General features: G+C 34.2%; 1 protein-coding gene across 1 annotated transcript; it reads right to left on the reverse strand.

Moving 5' to 3' along the window:
- Positions 1-3169: 3169 nt before the first annotated feature.
- Positions 3170-4288, reverse strand: LOC147401727 (uncharacterized). The gene has a single exon (XM_086444438.1). It carries the CDS (start codon positions 4286-4288, stop codon positions 3170-3172), a length of 1119 nt encoding a protein of 372 aa, XP_086300564.1.
- Between the last annotated feature and the right edge of the window lie 11546 nt (positions 4289-15834).

Below are 15834 nucleotides of genomic sequence, written 5' to 3' on the forward strand. Positions count from 1 at the left end.
CTCATTGCACACCCTAACGTGAAAGTGTATGGAAACCATAGATGCTTTTTCTCGAGCCATGAGTGAAAAAGCATCTACTGATCCTATCCACTTTCATCTCAAGGAGTGCGCCATGAGGTCCAATCATGAGTTCACTCTAGCAAGACTTTAAAAAAAAAAAAAAAAAATTATATTAATGTAAGATAACTCTTTTTTTCTTTTTTTGTGCACACCATTTAACACAGGGTTAACTCAACCACACACCATGGGCCTCAACTTCCTGCTAGAATCCCTTACTGGATCTTGTTCAATACCTTGACCGTAAGAGAGATTGCTTGCTACATATTCGTTGTTGTCTGTATGGTGGGAACGGTGAAGAATGGGAACAAATTTGGGGGAAGAGGTAGAAAGGTTGTCCACTCCCTATTTAGTTTCATCCTCTAATGTATTACAGAAAAAAGTTGGTGTGGCAATATTGGCCCTCTAAACTTGTCTCCTACTGTGAAAATTCATCACAATCCACAGCTATCAAGATCTAAAGCAGACCTTCCAACATAAAATTGAGAATCACGCATCTTCTTTTGTCTTCCTCGATATACAATCTGTTGTATACTGTCCTTGGAACAATGGCTCTTAATGAAAGCATACAAAATTTCCATAAAAAATATATTTCCTAAAGACTTTATTTTGGAAGATTATCTGCGTCAAGGTAGACCCAAACTAGCTACAACCTTAGGAACCACGAACCACTACGATCTTGATCAAGGATCGACAAGAGATCAATAGGAATAGAGTTACAATCCAGCACATAGCAGCCAACAACAGATTGCATAGACGCAAGGTCAGCAGTCCTGTTAGTTTCTTTGAACACATGGGAGAAAACAACTTCATGGAAGAAAGAGATGAACCTTGAGATAGCCAAACACAGATGGTGAACATGCGAAGGGGGATTCCAAACTTTGTTAATGATGCAAACAACAAGAAGTGAATCAGACTGAACTTCAATACGAGTGCACGGATGGGTGGCAGCTAAATGGATCCCTTCGAGGATTCCTTGCAGCTCATGATGCAAGACTGATTTTGGAGAGTCCATTCCAGCAAGAGCACCTATCATAGTACCCTCATTGTCCCTAATAATAGCTCCATAGCCACCTCTCAAGGGGGAAAGAACACCATCAGCATTTAGAGCCCACCAACCAGTTTGTGGCTTTTTCCAAGAGCAATAGGTTCCTCTTCTGTGAGAGAAAGATGCTTGGAAGTCCCAAGCATGCATGGAGGCCCTGCTGTGATCCGATTCCTTAACATTGTTGATTTCATCTTCGAAGTTAATCCAAATATCCTCCAAGACGTTATGGAGCACCAAGGATGTTTTCTAGAATTTGTTTTGATAAATACGATTGCACCTCTCTTGCCAAAGGTGATAGATGAAAGCGCAAAAACCAACTCCATAGTAGTTTGGAACTTGATCAAGCTGATGCGAGATCTCTGGCAAAGAGCCTTCTCTTCCCTCCGAGACTCTCTACTGACCATCCCTAATCAAGGTTGAGACTTTAGCCCTTGGACCAACTCTTGAGTCATAGGTAAGATCCTCATTGAACATGTGACTCAGGATGCCATGGATCATCCCAAATCTTGGTGGAGCATCCATTGCCAATGAAATGAGTAATGTTCTTGAGGGCATTGTATCTAGCTTTGAGGATTTTTCTCCAGTTTCAGGAGACCTTCTCAGGGATCTTAAGAGTCCAAATTTTTTTTCTTCAAAAGATGCGATTTGACCTATCTTAGCCAAAGGGAGTCTTGGTTCGAAGAAATCATCCAAGCAGAACATGTGATTGAAACCTTGTTCTACTCAGTAATGCTCATTAAGCCTAGCCATCCCTCAACAGTCGGTTTGCACACATCCTTCCAACACACTGAGCTATAGTTTTTCTGGCTATCAGGCCCAACCCATAAGAATTGAGTACAAATTCTTTCCATCTCCTTGACAACCTTGGCCAGAAGAATGAAGCAATTGCACCAATAGACTTTGATGCTAAGAAGAGCCAATCTGACTAACTCCAATCTTCCAGCATAAGAAAGGAATCTGCCTTTCCAAGAGTTTATTCTCAAGGACAACTTCTCAATAAGAGGCTAGTAATGTCTAGTAGAGAGACTAGAAGAAAGAAGGAGTCCCAAATATCTAATAGGGAGATTCCCTTTCCTGACTCTTAGAATATTCACAATATAATCTTCTAAGGATCTATTATCCCCAACAAGAAAGATCGAGCTTTCATCCGGGTTGACCTCCACACCAGTTAAGCTGCTAAACTCAATAAGAACCGAATGAATTGCCTCAACACTTTTCTTATTACCCTTGAAGAAGATGAGAAGATCGTCCGCAAAGCAAAAATGAGTAATCTTCTGTTTCACACATTTGGGGTGGAAGTCAAACGACTTGCACTTGACCTTTTCTTGGAACAGAGGGTTGAGAATTTTCATAATGAGAACAAATAGGTATGAAGACAGAGGATTGCCTTGTCTTAGACCTCTTTTTCCCTTGAACCACCCAACAAATGAGCCATTGAAGGAGATAGTGTAAGACATACTCGAGATGCACCTCCAACACCCAACTAAGATCTGAGGGAATTTGAAAGCTACAAGGGTAGACTTGACAGCTTTCCAATCAACCACATTATACACTTTCTTCAAGTCCACTTTGACAGCACCCCTGGCGTTTGTCTTCTTCCCGTGATAGTTTTTGATCAACTCATAGGCGAGAAAAATATTGTTTGATATGCTTCTTCCTTTGATGAAAGCTGATTGGTTCAACCCTATAAGCTTGTGCACCACCTGACTGGTCATGTCAGTAAGAATTTAAGAGATAATCTTATAAAACACATTACAACAAGAAATAGGTCTAAAATTAGAAAGATCCTTAGGTAAATCAATTTTAGGAATTAAGGATATAGCTGTTGCATTGGTTTCTTTGACCATGTTGCACTTCCAAAAAAAGCTCTTGATAGCCTTAAAAGAGATTTGATTTGATGATGTTCCAAGCTTTTCAGTAGAAGCAAGCATTGAATCCATTAGGGCCAGGAGCTTTGAATCCATCCGTACTGAACAGAGCACTATGAATCTCACTATCTTGAACATCCACGACGAGAAGATCTTGATCCAGACTAGAAAGATGTTTAGAGAAGGATACATTCTCCTAATTGCCCAGAATGTTGTTCGTGTTGTTGGAGCCCATAACGGATTTGAAGTGCTCAACTACTTTCAATTCTAGATCTGCAATATCAGTGATAATATGACCTTCTCTCCCAACAATGCTAGTGATTATTTTTCTGGACCTCCTAGCTTTCAGAGAGTGGTGAAAGAATGCATTGTTGTTGTCTCCAAGTTTTAGCCAGTTGACTCTTTGATTTTTGTTGAATCTTAGATTCCTGGATTCTAAGGATATTGGCATAACATTAGAAAGCCTTCTCTCTACTTGAGCAAGGAATGCAAACTGAGGATTCTCTTGTGAGGTGAATTGGACAACAACTAGCCTACTACGAGCTTCTCTGCGAGATTTAGATCTGTCTTCAATCTTGGCCTTGTTCCAAGCTTTCAACTTAGCCTTGACAACTTTGAGTTTGATGGTGAATCTGTAAAGAGGATTCCCATGCACTATCATGTCCCAAGCTTCCTTGAAAACAATAAAAACGTCATTTTCCTCAGTCCAATAGTTGAAAAATCTGAATGGATTCTTCCCCTTTGACATAACTCTAAAGGCATTCACTGTACATGGGCTGTGATCCGATAAGTCAGTAGGCATAAACAACCCTTCAGCTTCATTGAATTCATCATCCACCCACACGGGATTAACCAAAATTCTATCCAACTTGGACCAAATCCTCCTTGATTCATACTTGTTATTCCACGTGAACCTAGCCCCAAAGGCTTTGATATCAATGAGGCAGCAGTTAGAAAGACACTTAGTAAACTCCCTAGAGGCAACAAAATTAATGTTCTTTCCACCCACTTTCTCAGATTGATTCTTGACACAGTTGAAGTTCCCCATGAGAATCCAAGGAATTCTCATTACAAGAGAGGTATCAACCATTTCCTTCCAAAGCCTTCTCCTATCTACTCTTTTGTTGTCCCCATAGATCAAAGAAAGGAAACAATCATTGTCTCCCTTAGAGTTGACAAGGACATGGATTCTCTGATCAGTTTTACTAACGAGGAGAACGTTCACGATGTTTGGCTCCCAACAAACCCAAATCCTGCCATTGATGACGTTATCGTAGTTATCAATCCTTTTCCACGAGGGGCAAACTTTCTTCATGATTATATCTGCATTCTGGCTACTAACCCAATTAGGCCAATGATGACTAACTTCTTCTCCATATTGAGGTTTTTTACCTCATTGTGTTTGCAGGGTCATTTAGACCCCTAATATTCTAGGAGGGAAAATTCATTGGGCACCAGGTGGGTTTTCCCCCCTCCCTCCTATAGCAATGTCTGCACCTTGCTCTGAATAAGTCCCTTTGTCAATGTCTCCCTCTGTTCTAGCATACACATGCTCCTTATTAGTTTTTGGGTAGGCTTTCTCTTTGCTGCCTTCAGTCCTTGAGGTTGGCTAAATGTTCTCTGCTTCCATTCCTGGCTTGGCTTCACTAAGGGCCTGGTTCAACAATGTTGGCCTCCTCTTGGTTGTTCTTCTTGACTGTGCATTTCCTACTGACCCGACCTCTTTTGGCTAAAGGTTGATGACCCTTATATGGCAAGGACTGATGATGGGATTGAGGAATCATATATATATATATATATATATTGAACAATTATAGAGTGACTCTGCAGGGCACTGTGTTCGACACTGAGCTAAAGTGGAGGTGTGCTTATAACCATAAATGTATTTCATTCGTTTCTTGAGAAAAATGCATCTAAGGTTCTGAGTATACCTCCATGTCAACTCATTGTTGAACAGTGTCATAGGAATTCACTTAGCTTTTTTTTTTTTTTTTTTTTTTCAATTTGGTATCACATGATTTCCTCACACCCTTTTTCGGTGGGACTGGATCCTATGGTAGAAATTTCCCAACGTGTAATAGGCTAAGTCAGGAAACTAGCAAGTTTCAAATACACGAGAGTAGATAGTGTTAATATTTATTATTTTTTTAATAAAATAAATATTTATTAGATTCAATAAAAAAATAGGTCATTTGTTTTTAAAGTTTTTGGGTTAAATTGGGTTTTTTGTAAGTTGAAGGGTACTTCTATATTTTGTATTTTTAGAGAAAGTGTGGAACTTAGGATTTTATCTCCTAAAATAAATAGTCCCACATCGGAAAAATATAATACTCTTCTTAAGGTTATATGAGACCTCTCAAATAAGTAATTTAGTATGTGTTTTAGAGGTTACACTTCATTGCTAATTGGTGGCTCATCTCCGCATTCGCTCACGTGCGTCGTGCAAAAAGGTGTTTAAGGCGCTTTAGAGGTGCACTTTACACTTTGCATGTACACATCATTGCGAAGAGCTTGGGGAGTATTTTCTAATTGCTAGTTCAAACACCGAGATTTGATCTTGACTGTTGGATGATTATAGTGGATGTAAGACTTTGTTTGGTGAATCGGATGGACTAAACCAACATCATGGAAGTTGGTCACCACTCTTCAGAAACCCAAGAGAGGGTGTGCCTTTTCACCCTATGACCATTAGATCAGATCTAGAGAGATCCAAACCATCCAATCATATTATTGTTGAGACAAATAGTTATGATGACTATTTGAAAAGTCACTTTATTTCTATAAAAAGAGATCTGTAGACACAGATCAAAATATACAAAATTTCTAGCCTTTCTTCATCATACAAAATTCTTAATTTCTTCTTTCTACTTTAGTTTTCTGATATTTATTCAATTGAGTTATCAAGGAAATTCTCCGTTTTTGCAAGATGACGGATTATGATTAAGAGATTAGGCTTGTTGTATCTTGAAAACCCTTTTTGCAAACTGAATTTTTACTTGAGTTGGGAGCGAATAACTTTTTAAAGAAAACGATCTCATGCCCCGAGTTCAACATTTCTTGTTTTGTTTTATTTTACTGTTATTGTCATATTCAAGAACTTTCATTTAAATTATTTACCAACAATTTTAAAATTTTATTATCCTCTATTCAAATGGCCTCAAATTTGAAAAAACATGGGTCAAGACTTCGTCAAATTGGAATGTTTTGATGACAATAACTTTTGAAAATGGCAATAGAAAATGCACTTCCTCCTGATAACTCTTGGAGTTGCTTATATTTTAAATTCTCCAAGGCCTGAAGAGACAGAAGATGAAACATCTGTTAATGCTCATCTTCGTTAGAAATGAGAACAAGATGACTACATCTGCAAAAACTACATTCAAAAGACATTAGTGTACTCATTGTTCGATGTGTACCAAAACATACATTCTGCAAAAGAACTCTAGGAGAATTTGGAAGTCGAATTTTGGACTGAAGATGTAGGCACCAAAAATTTCTTAGTAAGTCAATTTTTAGATTTTAAAATGATTGATAATAAATCTATTCTCAATCAAGTTCACGAGGTTCAGTATATTATCAGTCAATTAGTTCAAGAAGGTATAAAAATGGATACCATTTTCAACAACCATTCTATTATCCACAAATTATCTCCTTCTTGGAAAGACTACCGCAAATTATCTACAAAAGGGAAGAACTCACTTTCAAGGAGTTGTGCCACCATCTTTGAGTAGAAGAACAGTTGCGTCTTTGAGAAAGAAGGATGAGCATTTTGAATTAACTTCAAAGGCTCATATAGTGGAGGCAGACACGTCTAAACCAAATGGAAAAGGGAAAAAGGGTAAGGGAAATTTTAAGTTTGATAAGACTAAGTTCAAGAAGACAAGTTAGAAAAATAAAGGTGATTTCTACTACTGCGGTAAAACTTGGTCACTTTAAAAAAAGATTGCAGGAAATTCAAGAAAGACAAAGAAAAGGGATCTCAAGTTAATGTGATTGAAAAAAAGTTCATCACTATGATTTATGAAATCAATTTTGTAAAAAGTAATAATAATTGATAGATTGATTTTAGTGCAACTAGGTATGTTTTGAACAACAAGTCAATGTTCTCTAACTACAAAGAGGTGACAGATGACCAAAAACTTTTCTTGGGGAATACAACCACTAAAAAAATCATGGGATCTAAGACAATAAATTTGAAGTTTTCTTCTGATAAGATCTTGATTGTACATGATGTTTGTATGTTCTAGAGGTTTGAAAAAATCTGATTTCAGTTAGTTTATTAAATAAACATGATTTCAAACTAGTCTTCAAATCAGACAATGTTGTACTCACTAAATGGGGTGTATTTGTGGGCAAGGGATATGTTTGTAATAGGATGTTCAAAATTTATTCAATGAATGAAATGTCTTCTTCTATTTATATTGTTGACTCTTTTGGTTTATGACATAATAGGTTGGGACAAGTTAATATTGGTAGAATGAATTCTATGGTTAAATTAGATTTAATCCCTAGACTTGCAAATAATGTTTTTGATAAATGTAGAATATGTGTACAAGTTAAAATCACTAAAAAAAATCTTTTAAGAGCGTTGAAAGAAAATCTAAGATTTTAGAGCTCATACATTCTGATATTTGTGATATGAATCATATTTTAACTAGAGGTGGGAAAATGTATTTTATAACTTTTATAGATGATTATTCAAAATATTCTTATGTTTATCTTTAAGTCATAAAGATGAAGCTTTAGCTAAATTTAAAATTTATAAGGAAGAAGTAGAAAATCATTTAAGTTCAAAAATTAAAATATTGAAATCTGATAGAGGAGGCAAATACATTGGAAATGTAGTCAATGACTTCTGTGAGTCTGTAAGGATAGCACATTATTTGACTACCCGTTATTCTCCTTAAATGAATGGAACTGCCAAAAGAAAAAAAAATAGAACATTAACTGAAATGGTAAATGGAATGATTTTAAATTCTAGTTTAAATATCGATTTTTGGGGTGAAGCCTCATGTTTTAAATAGAGTTTCATTTAAGAATTCTAATATTTCTCTTTATGAACTTTGAAAAAATAAAAAGCCAAATTTGAAATATTTTAAAGTGTGGTGGTGTCATGCTCTTGTTAGACTCCCAGATCCTAAAAGACTTGAATTAGGGAATCATGTTATTGAATGAATTTTTATAGGGTTTTAGCTATTGAAACTATTTATGCAATTAGTCAAAATAGCATAATTGAATCTAGAGATGGAGAATTTTATGAAAATTATTTTTCAAGAATTTCTACGATAAATGAAAATTCTGAAATTCATCTCAAAGAAAATTGATAATTAATTATGAAAATGTACATGAATATGAAATTAGGAGTAAAAAAATTAGAAAAGAAAATAATTTTGGATATGATTTTTATATGTATATAATAGAATGATCTAGATCAAAACAAATCAAAGAAACTATGATTGTTCTTAATGTCGAAAATTATCCTCTATCTTTTTTAGAAGTTATGAAATCTCAAGATGCTGCATTTTGGAAAGAAGCAATAAATGACGAAATACAATCAATAATGTATAATAATACTTGAAAATTAGTTGACCTACTCGAGGGATCTAAACTCATAAGTAGTAAATGGATTTTCAAAAGAAAATTAAGAGTCGATGGTACAATAAATAAGTTTAAGGTCAGATTAGTGACAAAGGGATTTTATCATAGAGAAGGAATTGATTTTTTCGATACCTATGCTCCAATGATTAGAATTTCAACTATTCTTATTTTAATTTCTTGCTTTTGTTTATAAATTAGAAATTCATTAAATAGATGTCAAAACTACATTTTTAAATGAAAAATTAGATGAAGAGGTTTATATGGATCAACCCGGGGATTTTATCATTTCTGTTCAAGAACACAAAGTGTGTAAATTAATTAAATCACTTTATGGTTTAAAACAAGCTTTTAAATAATTAAATGAAATTCTTGAAAAAACAATTCTATCACATGGTTTCAAAATTAAAAAATCTAATAAATGTGTCTGTAATAGATGTAATGAAGATAATAGTGTTAGTATATGTTTATGTGTTGATGACATACTTATATTTAGTACTGACTTGTCTAACATAGTAGATGTTAAATTATTTTTATCTTTCAATTTTGATATGAAAGGTATGGGTAAAGCTGATGTGATTTAGGAATTAAAATCATTAGAAATGATAATATGGTTACATTAATTCAATATCATTATATAGAGAAAATACTTAAGAAATATGATCAAGATGATTGCAAACCTATTTCTACTCTTTATGATCTTAGTATTAAGCTTTCTTACAATAAAGGTAGATCTATAAACCAAATGAACTATGCTAGTGAAAGCGCCCTCAATCCGCTGGGTGTGCGGATCCGCTTTTGACCCTTGAGGTTTGGGAGTCGCCACCTAGTTGTTAAGGTCTAGGGACCAAACTGACTCTAAAAAAGGCAAACTAATCTACGAAAGAGAAAAAGAATCCGGGGATCACATTACGGGGTTGGAAGGTGTTAGGCACCAACCCCGCCCAGCTAAAGCCGGTCTCTACTAACTTCCCAAATATATCACATTGCTAAAAATCTAGATAAAAATAAAAATAAAAAATTTCATACCTTTCCGATAGCAAGGATTTTGTTCCCTCAAATTTGACAAAAATAGCTCCTTGTACCGTACTCACTTGCTTCGTTCTGTCTCCGAATTTGATTTCAGATCTCCGAGGCAAGGTATCTCCTTATTTTTGGATCTGAACTCTTCAAATTTGTTGCAGATTTTATGATGTTTTTGGAAGGCTTTTAGGCGTTTCTTATGCTAAAATCGAAGGGGAGATGTTAGGTAAGGAGTTGGGACTCCAAAACTAGGGTTTATGGGGGGCTAGGGGAGCTTCTAGACCTACTTCTCTTAGGGTTTATGATTTTTTATACGAAAATAGGGTGTGAGCACCTCTATTTATAGAATTTTTTAAGGGTTGATTTGGATAGAGTTAGTATTTAATTAGAGTTCTTTTAATTAGAGTTGTGTTTTAGTTAGACTTGTTTTAGGTAGAATTGTGTTTTAATTAAAATTATTTTAGGTAGAATTGTTTTTAAGTTAGAACTCTATTAGATTGAGTTATTATTTAATTAGAACTCTATTATGACTTTTGGTCTTATTTGATTGACTTTTAATGTTTTGACTTTAGTCTTAATTGATTGACTTTTAATATCTTAACTTCAGTCTTGCTTAATTGACTTTAATTTTGACTTCAGTTTCACTTGATTGACTTTAACACCTTGACTTCAGTCTTGCTTGATTGGTTTTAATTTTTGGAGAATCCCCCCTCTATTATATATTTAATTCTTTTGACCCCCAAATGGAGGGGTCCTTAAAGAAATACCCCACGAACCCTCAACAATTTTACTTGAAAGTCCGATTGATCGATTTTTTTAATTCAAAATTTTAAATTAATTTCATTAATGTTTCACTTTAATTATTTAATATTTTATTTATTAATTTCGAAAATTTTGAATTATGAAAATTGTGAAATTACCGTTTTACCCCCGGAGAAGACTTTTCACGTTTTAAGTCAGTTTTTAATGTTCTAGGATATTTTAGAATCGATTTTTCGTAAGGAATTCAATGGAAATATTAGTTTTTGTTATTTATGAAATTTTTTGGTGTGAAATGGTTGTAAACTTTATGAGGGGCATTTTCATAATTTTGTCAAATTCTGTTAAATTTGGTGAAATGATTTATTTGGTTCCGATTTGTTATTTTATGTGTTTGAGAGAGTTTTCCTAAGCGTAACATAGGCTCTAGGGTTGTTTTGATGTTAGGGATATTTTGGTAATTTGATCATTTTTAGTGATTTTTATCGTGAAGCTTTTTTTTGGTCTGCAAGATGATGATTTCTATGTTTCTGGGGTCGTATTTTCCTAGCGTAGCATGGTTTCTAAGGTTTTGTCAATTCGAGATACCTTATCCGGATTTCTGAAACACATCTGGTAACAAAATAAAGCAATGGAATACACATCCATCATTGGGAATCTTTGCGATCGGGTTAACGAGTTGATTAATCAGGCGGATGCAAAAAATGGGGTGTCTACAGCTAGAATAATTGATAGTTTAATGTATGTTTTGCATTGTATTAGACCTGACATTGCATGTTATTGGTAAGTTAAGTAGACATAAAAGTAATCCATGTCAAACTCATTGGGATGTAATTTCCCGCGTGTTTAAATATTTAAAAGGAATTGTTCATTTTAGATTGTGTTACTCTGGTTATCCCTCTTATTTGGAGGGATATAGTGATGCAAGTTAGAACTCAGACTCAGATGAATCTAAAGCAACGAGTGGAGTGTTGTGATCTCTTGGGGATATAAAATGCATACTTGCATCACACATTCCACTATGGAATCAGAATTTGTTACTTGGGCAGCATGTGGCAAAGAGACAGAATGACTTCAGAATTTATTGTTAGAAATTCCTTTATGGTCAAAGCCTATGCCACTTATCATAATTAATTGTGATAGTGAGACTACAAGATCTAAAGCCTACAATAAGGCACATAATGGAAATAAAGATATATTGGTCTAAGACATTGTTATATACAAGAATTATTCAAGGATGAAGTAATTGGGATAAACTATATCTAGACAAGTGAAAACTTGATCAATTCATTTACCAAGGACCTTTTAAGAGACTTAATAAAGAAAACACCGAAAGGGATAGGACTGAAGCCATATATTTGAATCATTTTTCTCATAAATCCAACTTAATATTTGTACTCAAAGTTTTTAAGTTCAATGGAAGAGTACAGTACTAGCATGATAGTTGAATCATTTAAATTTTACTAGTGTCCATCCTAGAAAGATGTAAAGTGCTTAAGAACTATAATGAAAATGTGAGGATGAGTCATTACTCTTAATGAAGTCTATAACATTGTATGTTAATGTATTTGGTTACAGTAACACATTTGATAGACTAACCTATATGAATGTGGAGGTGCAGCCGTGTCCCATGAAATCATGATTTCTCTCAAAAAATATTCATGAAAACTAGGGTATAAGCACAAGGCCATAATAGTGCTAGCTCTAGAAGATAAGTTAGTCTGTTGGAAATGTGTATGTGATATTTATTTAGCCTTGTTACATAGGGTCCTCAACTCAAGACTATGGTCTCTGTGCACCCTGATGAGACTTTGATAGATATTTACTAAGAGAAGGTTCAAGCCCATAAGGTACCTTTCATGGTATGTATATATTCCCAATACCAAAAATTTTATTTTATCTTGAATATAGCGGGGGATTGTTAATATTTATTATTATTTTTATAAAAAAAATATTTATTATATTTAATAATAAAAATATAATAGGTTTGTTTATTTTTAAAGTTTTTGGGTTAAATTGGGTTTTTTTGTAAGTTGAAGGGTATTTCTATATTTTGTATTTTTAGAAAAAGTGTGGAACTTAGGATTTTTTCTCCCAAAATAGAATAGTCCCACATCGGAAAAATAGAATATGTGTTTTAGTTATGTGAGATCTCTCAAATAACTAACTTAGTTATGTGTTTTAGAAGTTACATTTCGTTGCTAAGTGGTGGCTCGCCGCCACGTTCACGCACCCGCACTTGCAAAAGGGTGCTTTAGAGGCGTACTTTACACTTCGCACGTACACATCGTTATGAGGAGCATGGGGAGTATTTTCTAATAGCTAGATCAAATACCGAGGTTTAATCTCGACCGTTGAATGATCATAATGGATGTAGGACTTTGTTTGGTGAACCAAATGAGCTAAACCAACATCATGGAAGTTGGTCAAAGGGGTTTGACCAAGAAAATGTCTATTGGACCATTGGTCAATGGAGTTTGACCATAGGTCAAACAATTTGATAGTTAATCATTGGGGTTTGATTGCGGGTCTAACACGTTTAGCCATGTTCCAATGGGTGTTGATTCATGAAGAGTCACCACTCTTTAGAAACCCAGAAAAGAGTGTCTTTTCACCCTATGATCATTAGATCAGATCTAGAGAGATCCAAGCCATCCAATCATGACTGTTGAGACAAACACTTATAACGACTATTTGAAGAGTCACTTTATTTCTATAAAAAGATATATGTAGACATAGATCAAAATACACAATTTCAAGCCTTTCTCCCGAATACAAAATTCTTAATTTCTTCTTCCTACTTCAATTTTCTGGTATTTATTCAATTGAGTTATCAAGACAATTCTCTGTCTTTACAAGATGATAGATTGTGATCAAAAGATCGAGCTCAATGTATCCTGAAAATGTCTAGCTAGAAACTCTTTTGCAAACTGAAGTTTTACTTGAGTTGGGAGTGAATAATGTTTAAAACAAAATGATCCCATGCCTCAAGTTTAACGTCTCTCATTTTATTTTATTATTTTTGGCAAAATCAAGAACTTTCATTTAAATTATTTTCCTACATAGAGCAAATCCTTGTCATTACTTTTAATGTTGAGCGAACCCCCCTAGATACATGTCTTTGTACTTGATGTACTTGTAACTTGTATCCTTGAATTATATATATGCACTAGTGAATTGAACTATCGCTCTTTTTCTTGAAAGGCTAAATCAAAATAGAAACTTGGACGGTTAGGTTTTATATTAAATGTTAAAAAAATGAAAAAGATAATTCTAAATTTGTGAGATATATAATAAATTTAGTATATATTTATTTGACTCGTTGAAGACTCAAAAAATATCACCTCTCTTCTCTTGTCTCCCAAGGAGTTTTTTGCACAAGAGAAGAAACTGCCCCAAATTACCATTCTATTTATAGTTCCACAAAATGTTTTCAACACCGATAACAATGGAAAGATCTTCTGGAAACACCCAAAATTAGGGATGCACAAGGTTCAATTTGAGGGGCAAAATTGAAATCGAACTGAACTTGATCGTTTTTACAAATTTAGAACTAGAATTGAATGGACTACCCCTTAGAACTGAATCAACCCAAATCAACCTTAGTTTGGTTTGGTTCGATTCTCAAGTCTCCTAAACATATATAACAAGACACCAATTATCAAATCTTACGGCTAAAAAACTCACAACCATCAATGATTTCAGTTAAAAGGCGCAATGAAGAGAATGACATTGGCAATATAATATTAATATCTTGAGTCGTGATAATCTGACTCCCCCATGTGACATACTAAATCGACTCACCTGATGTGGGGTGTGCCAAAACCATAGATTTTCTTTCATCAAGATACACAACTGCATAAATTTATGGGGATGTGCAGTTGTGAATCCTGAGGCATAAAGTCTATGGTTCTGGTACACCCCATGTCAGGGGAGAGTCATATTATCACCACTCTAATATCTCTATAATCTCAATTATCTACATAATAACATGAGTGATTTTTCAAAAATTGAAATTCATTAGATGATTAGTACCATGTCATTTGGAACACTTAGATTGGTGATTAAATTTGTTAGAATATAGAAAACAAACAGTGAGAGTTCTTTTTTGTTATATTTAATTTTATTTATTATATATATATATATATATATATATATATATATATATATATATATATATATATATATATATATAGATATATAGATATTTGGTTTGGTTCTAGGATTCCCTGAGCCAAGAACTAAATCGAATCAATCTATTTTTCAAAATTGTGAACCAAAACGAACCAATGAACTAAAAAATCGAACCAAACCAATCCAAAATGCCTTGGTTTGATTCTTGATATGGCCCGATCCAATGTGCAACCCTACCCAAATTGCATGTATTTTAGTTGCAAAACAGACTTGAATCAAACATTAGAATAAAATCTTAAGAACTTTTAGCATTCCAACTTCCTTGGCTATTAGTTACAAATTGTCGAGATAAATCGAAAAATACATATAAATGTTCAAAATTAGGGGCATATCATTTTCCATTTTTCATTCACTATAAAATATCATTCGAAATTATTGCAATCATTGGGAAACCCTAATATGTGAAGAAGATGATCAAATGGTAGTTTTGGTATTCCAAACAATATTTTAAGGGGAGATGGCGTTGAGGGACTATTTAGATATAAAATGTTCACTAAATATATTATTAAGATAGAAAGAAATCCCCCCCACTAGGGTTTAAATAAGAGAAATGCTAAATGGACGTGGGTTTTCGGCCAATGCCCCAAACGCCCTATGACGTGTTGGCTCATAGCCCAACAAACGTTTGATATATGAGACAATGACATCAGCAATAAAGAGAACTTCTCTCTTTCCCGCCCACATATTAATTTTTTTAGATTTCAAATCTTAAAAAGGGTCGTTGGGCCCACATTGTTTATCACATTGACAATCCAACATCACAACCCTTTAGATTTCATGAAAATATTCATATTCAAAAAGATGAAATTAAAAAAATATTATTTTTCAAGTTTGATCCATGGCGTTGAAAATGGATGGTCATTGAGTACCCAAATTTAAAAATAAAATTCTACGGTGAAAAATAACTATTTATATATAATTTTTTAAAATTTCATATAATTTTGTCCACTACAACTCCATTGCATCTGATCATGTCTTTTTACTGTCACAAGGTGATAAAATAAGAAAGTTTGTTTTTTTTCACCAAGGGCAGGGTGGGCACAAACCATGCACACATGTGTTTGGAGCTGATCGAGACCCAGAGGAACGCAAGACCAAGAGCTCATTCTTTAACTGGTGTAATTTAATTTTGGATTATCTGTGAGTTTAACCTCAGCTAACTTGATCCTGTTCTACATTCATTCAAGAGAACCTAAGTTAGGGTCTTGGATTCGGCATTCGATGGTTGTTTTCTTGCTCAGTACCAAACATATTGACAAAATCTCAGATAAGAAGACAACAACCCATTTG

The sequence above is a fragment of the Akebia trifoliata genome, chromosome 5, assembly GCF_017979445.1.
Source record: "Akebia trifoliata isolate Shusen 1 chromosome 5, ASM1797944v1, whole genome shotgun sequence".
In the NCBI taxonomy this organism is placed as follows: domain Eukaryota; kingdom Viridiplantae; phylum Streptophyta; class Magnoliopsida; order Ranunculales; family Lardizabalaceae; genus Akebia; species Akebia trifoliata.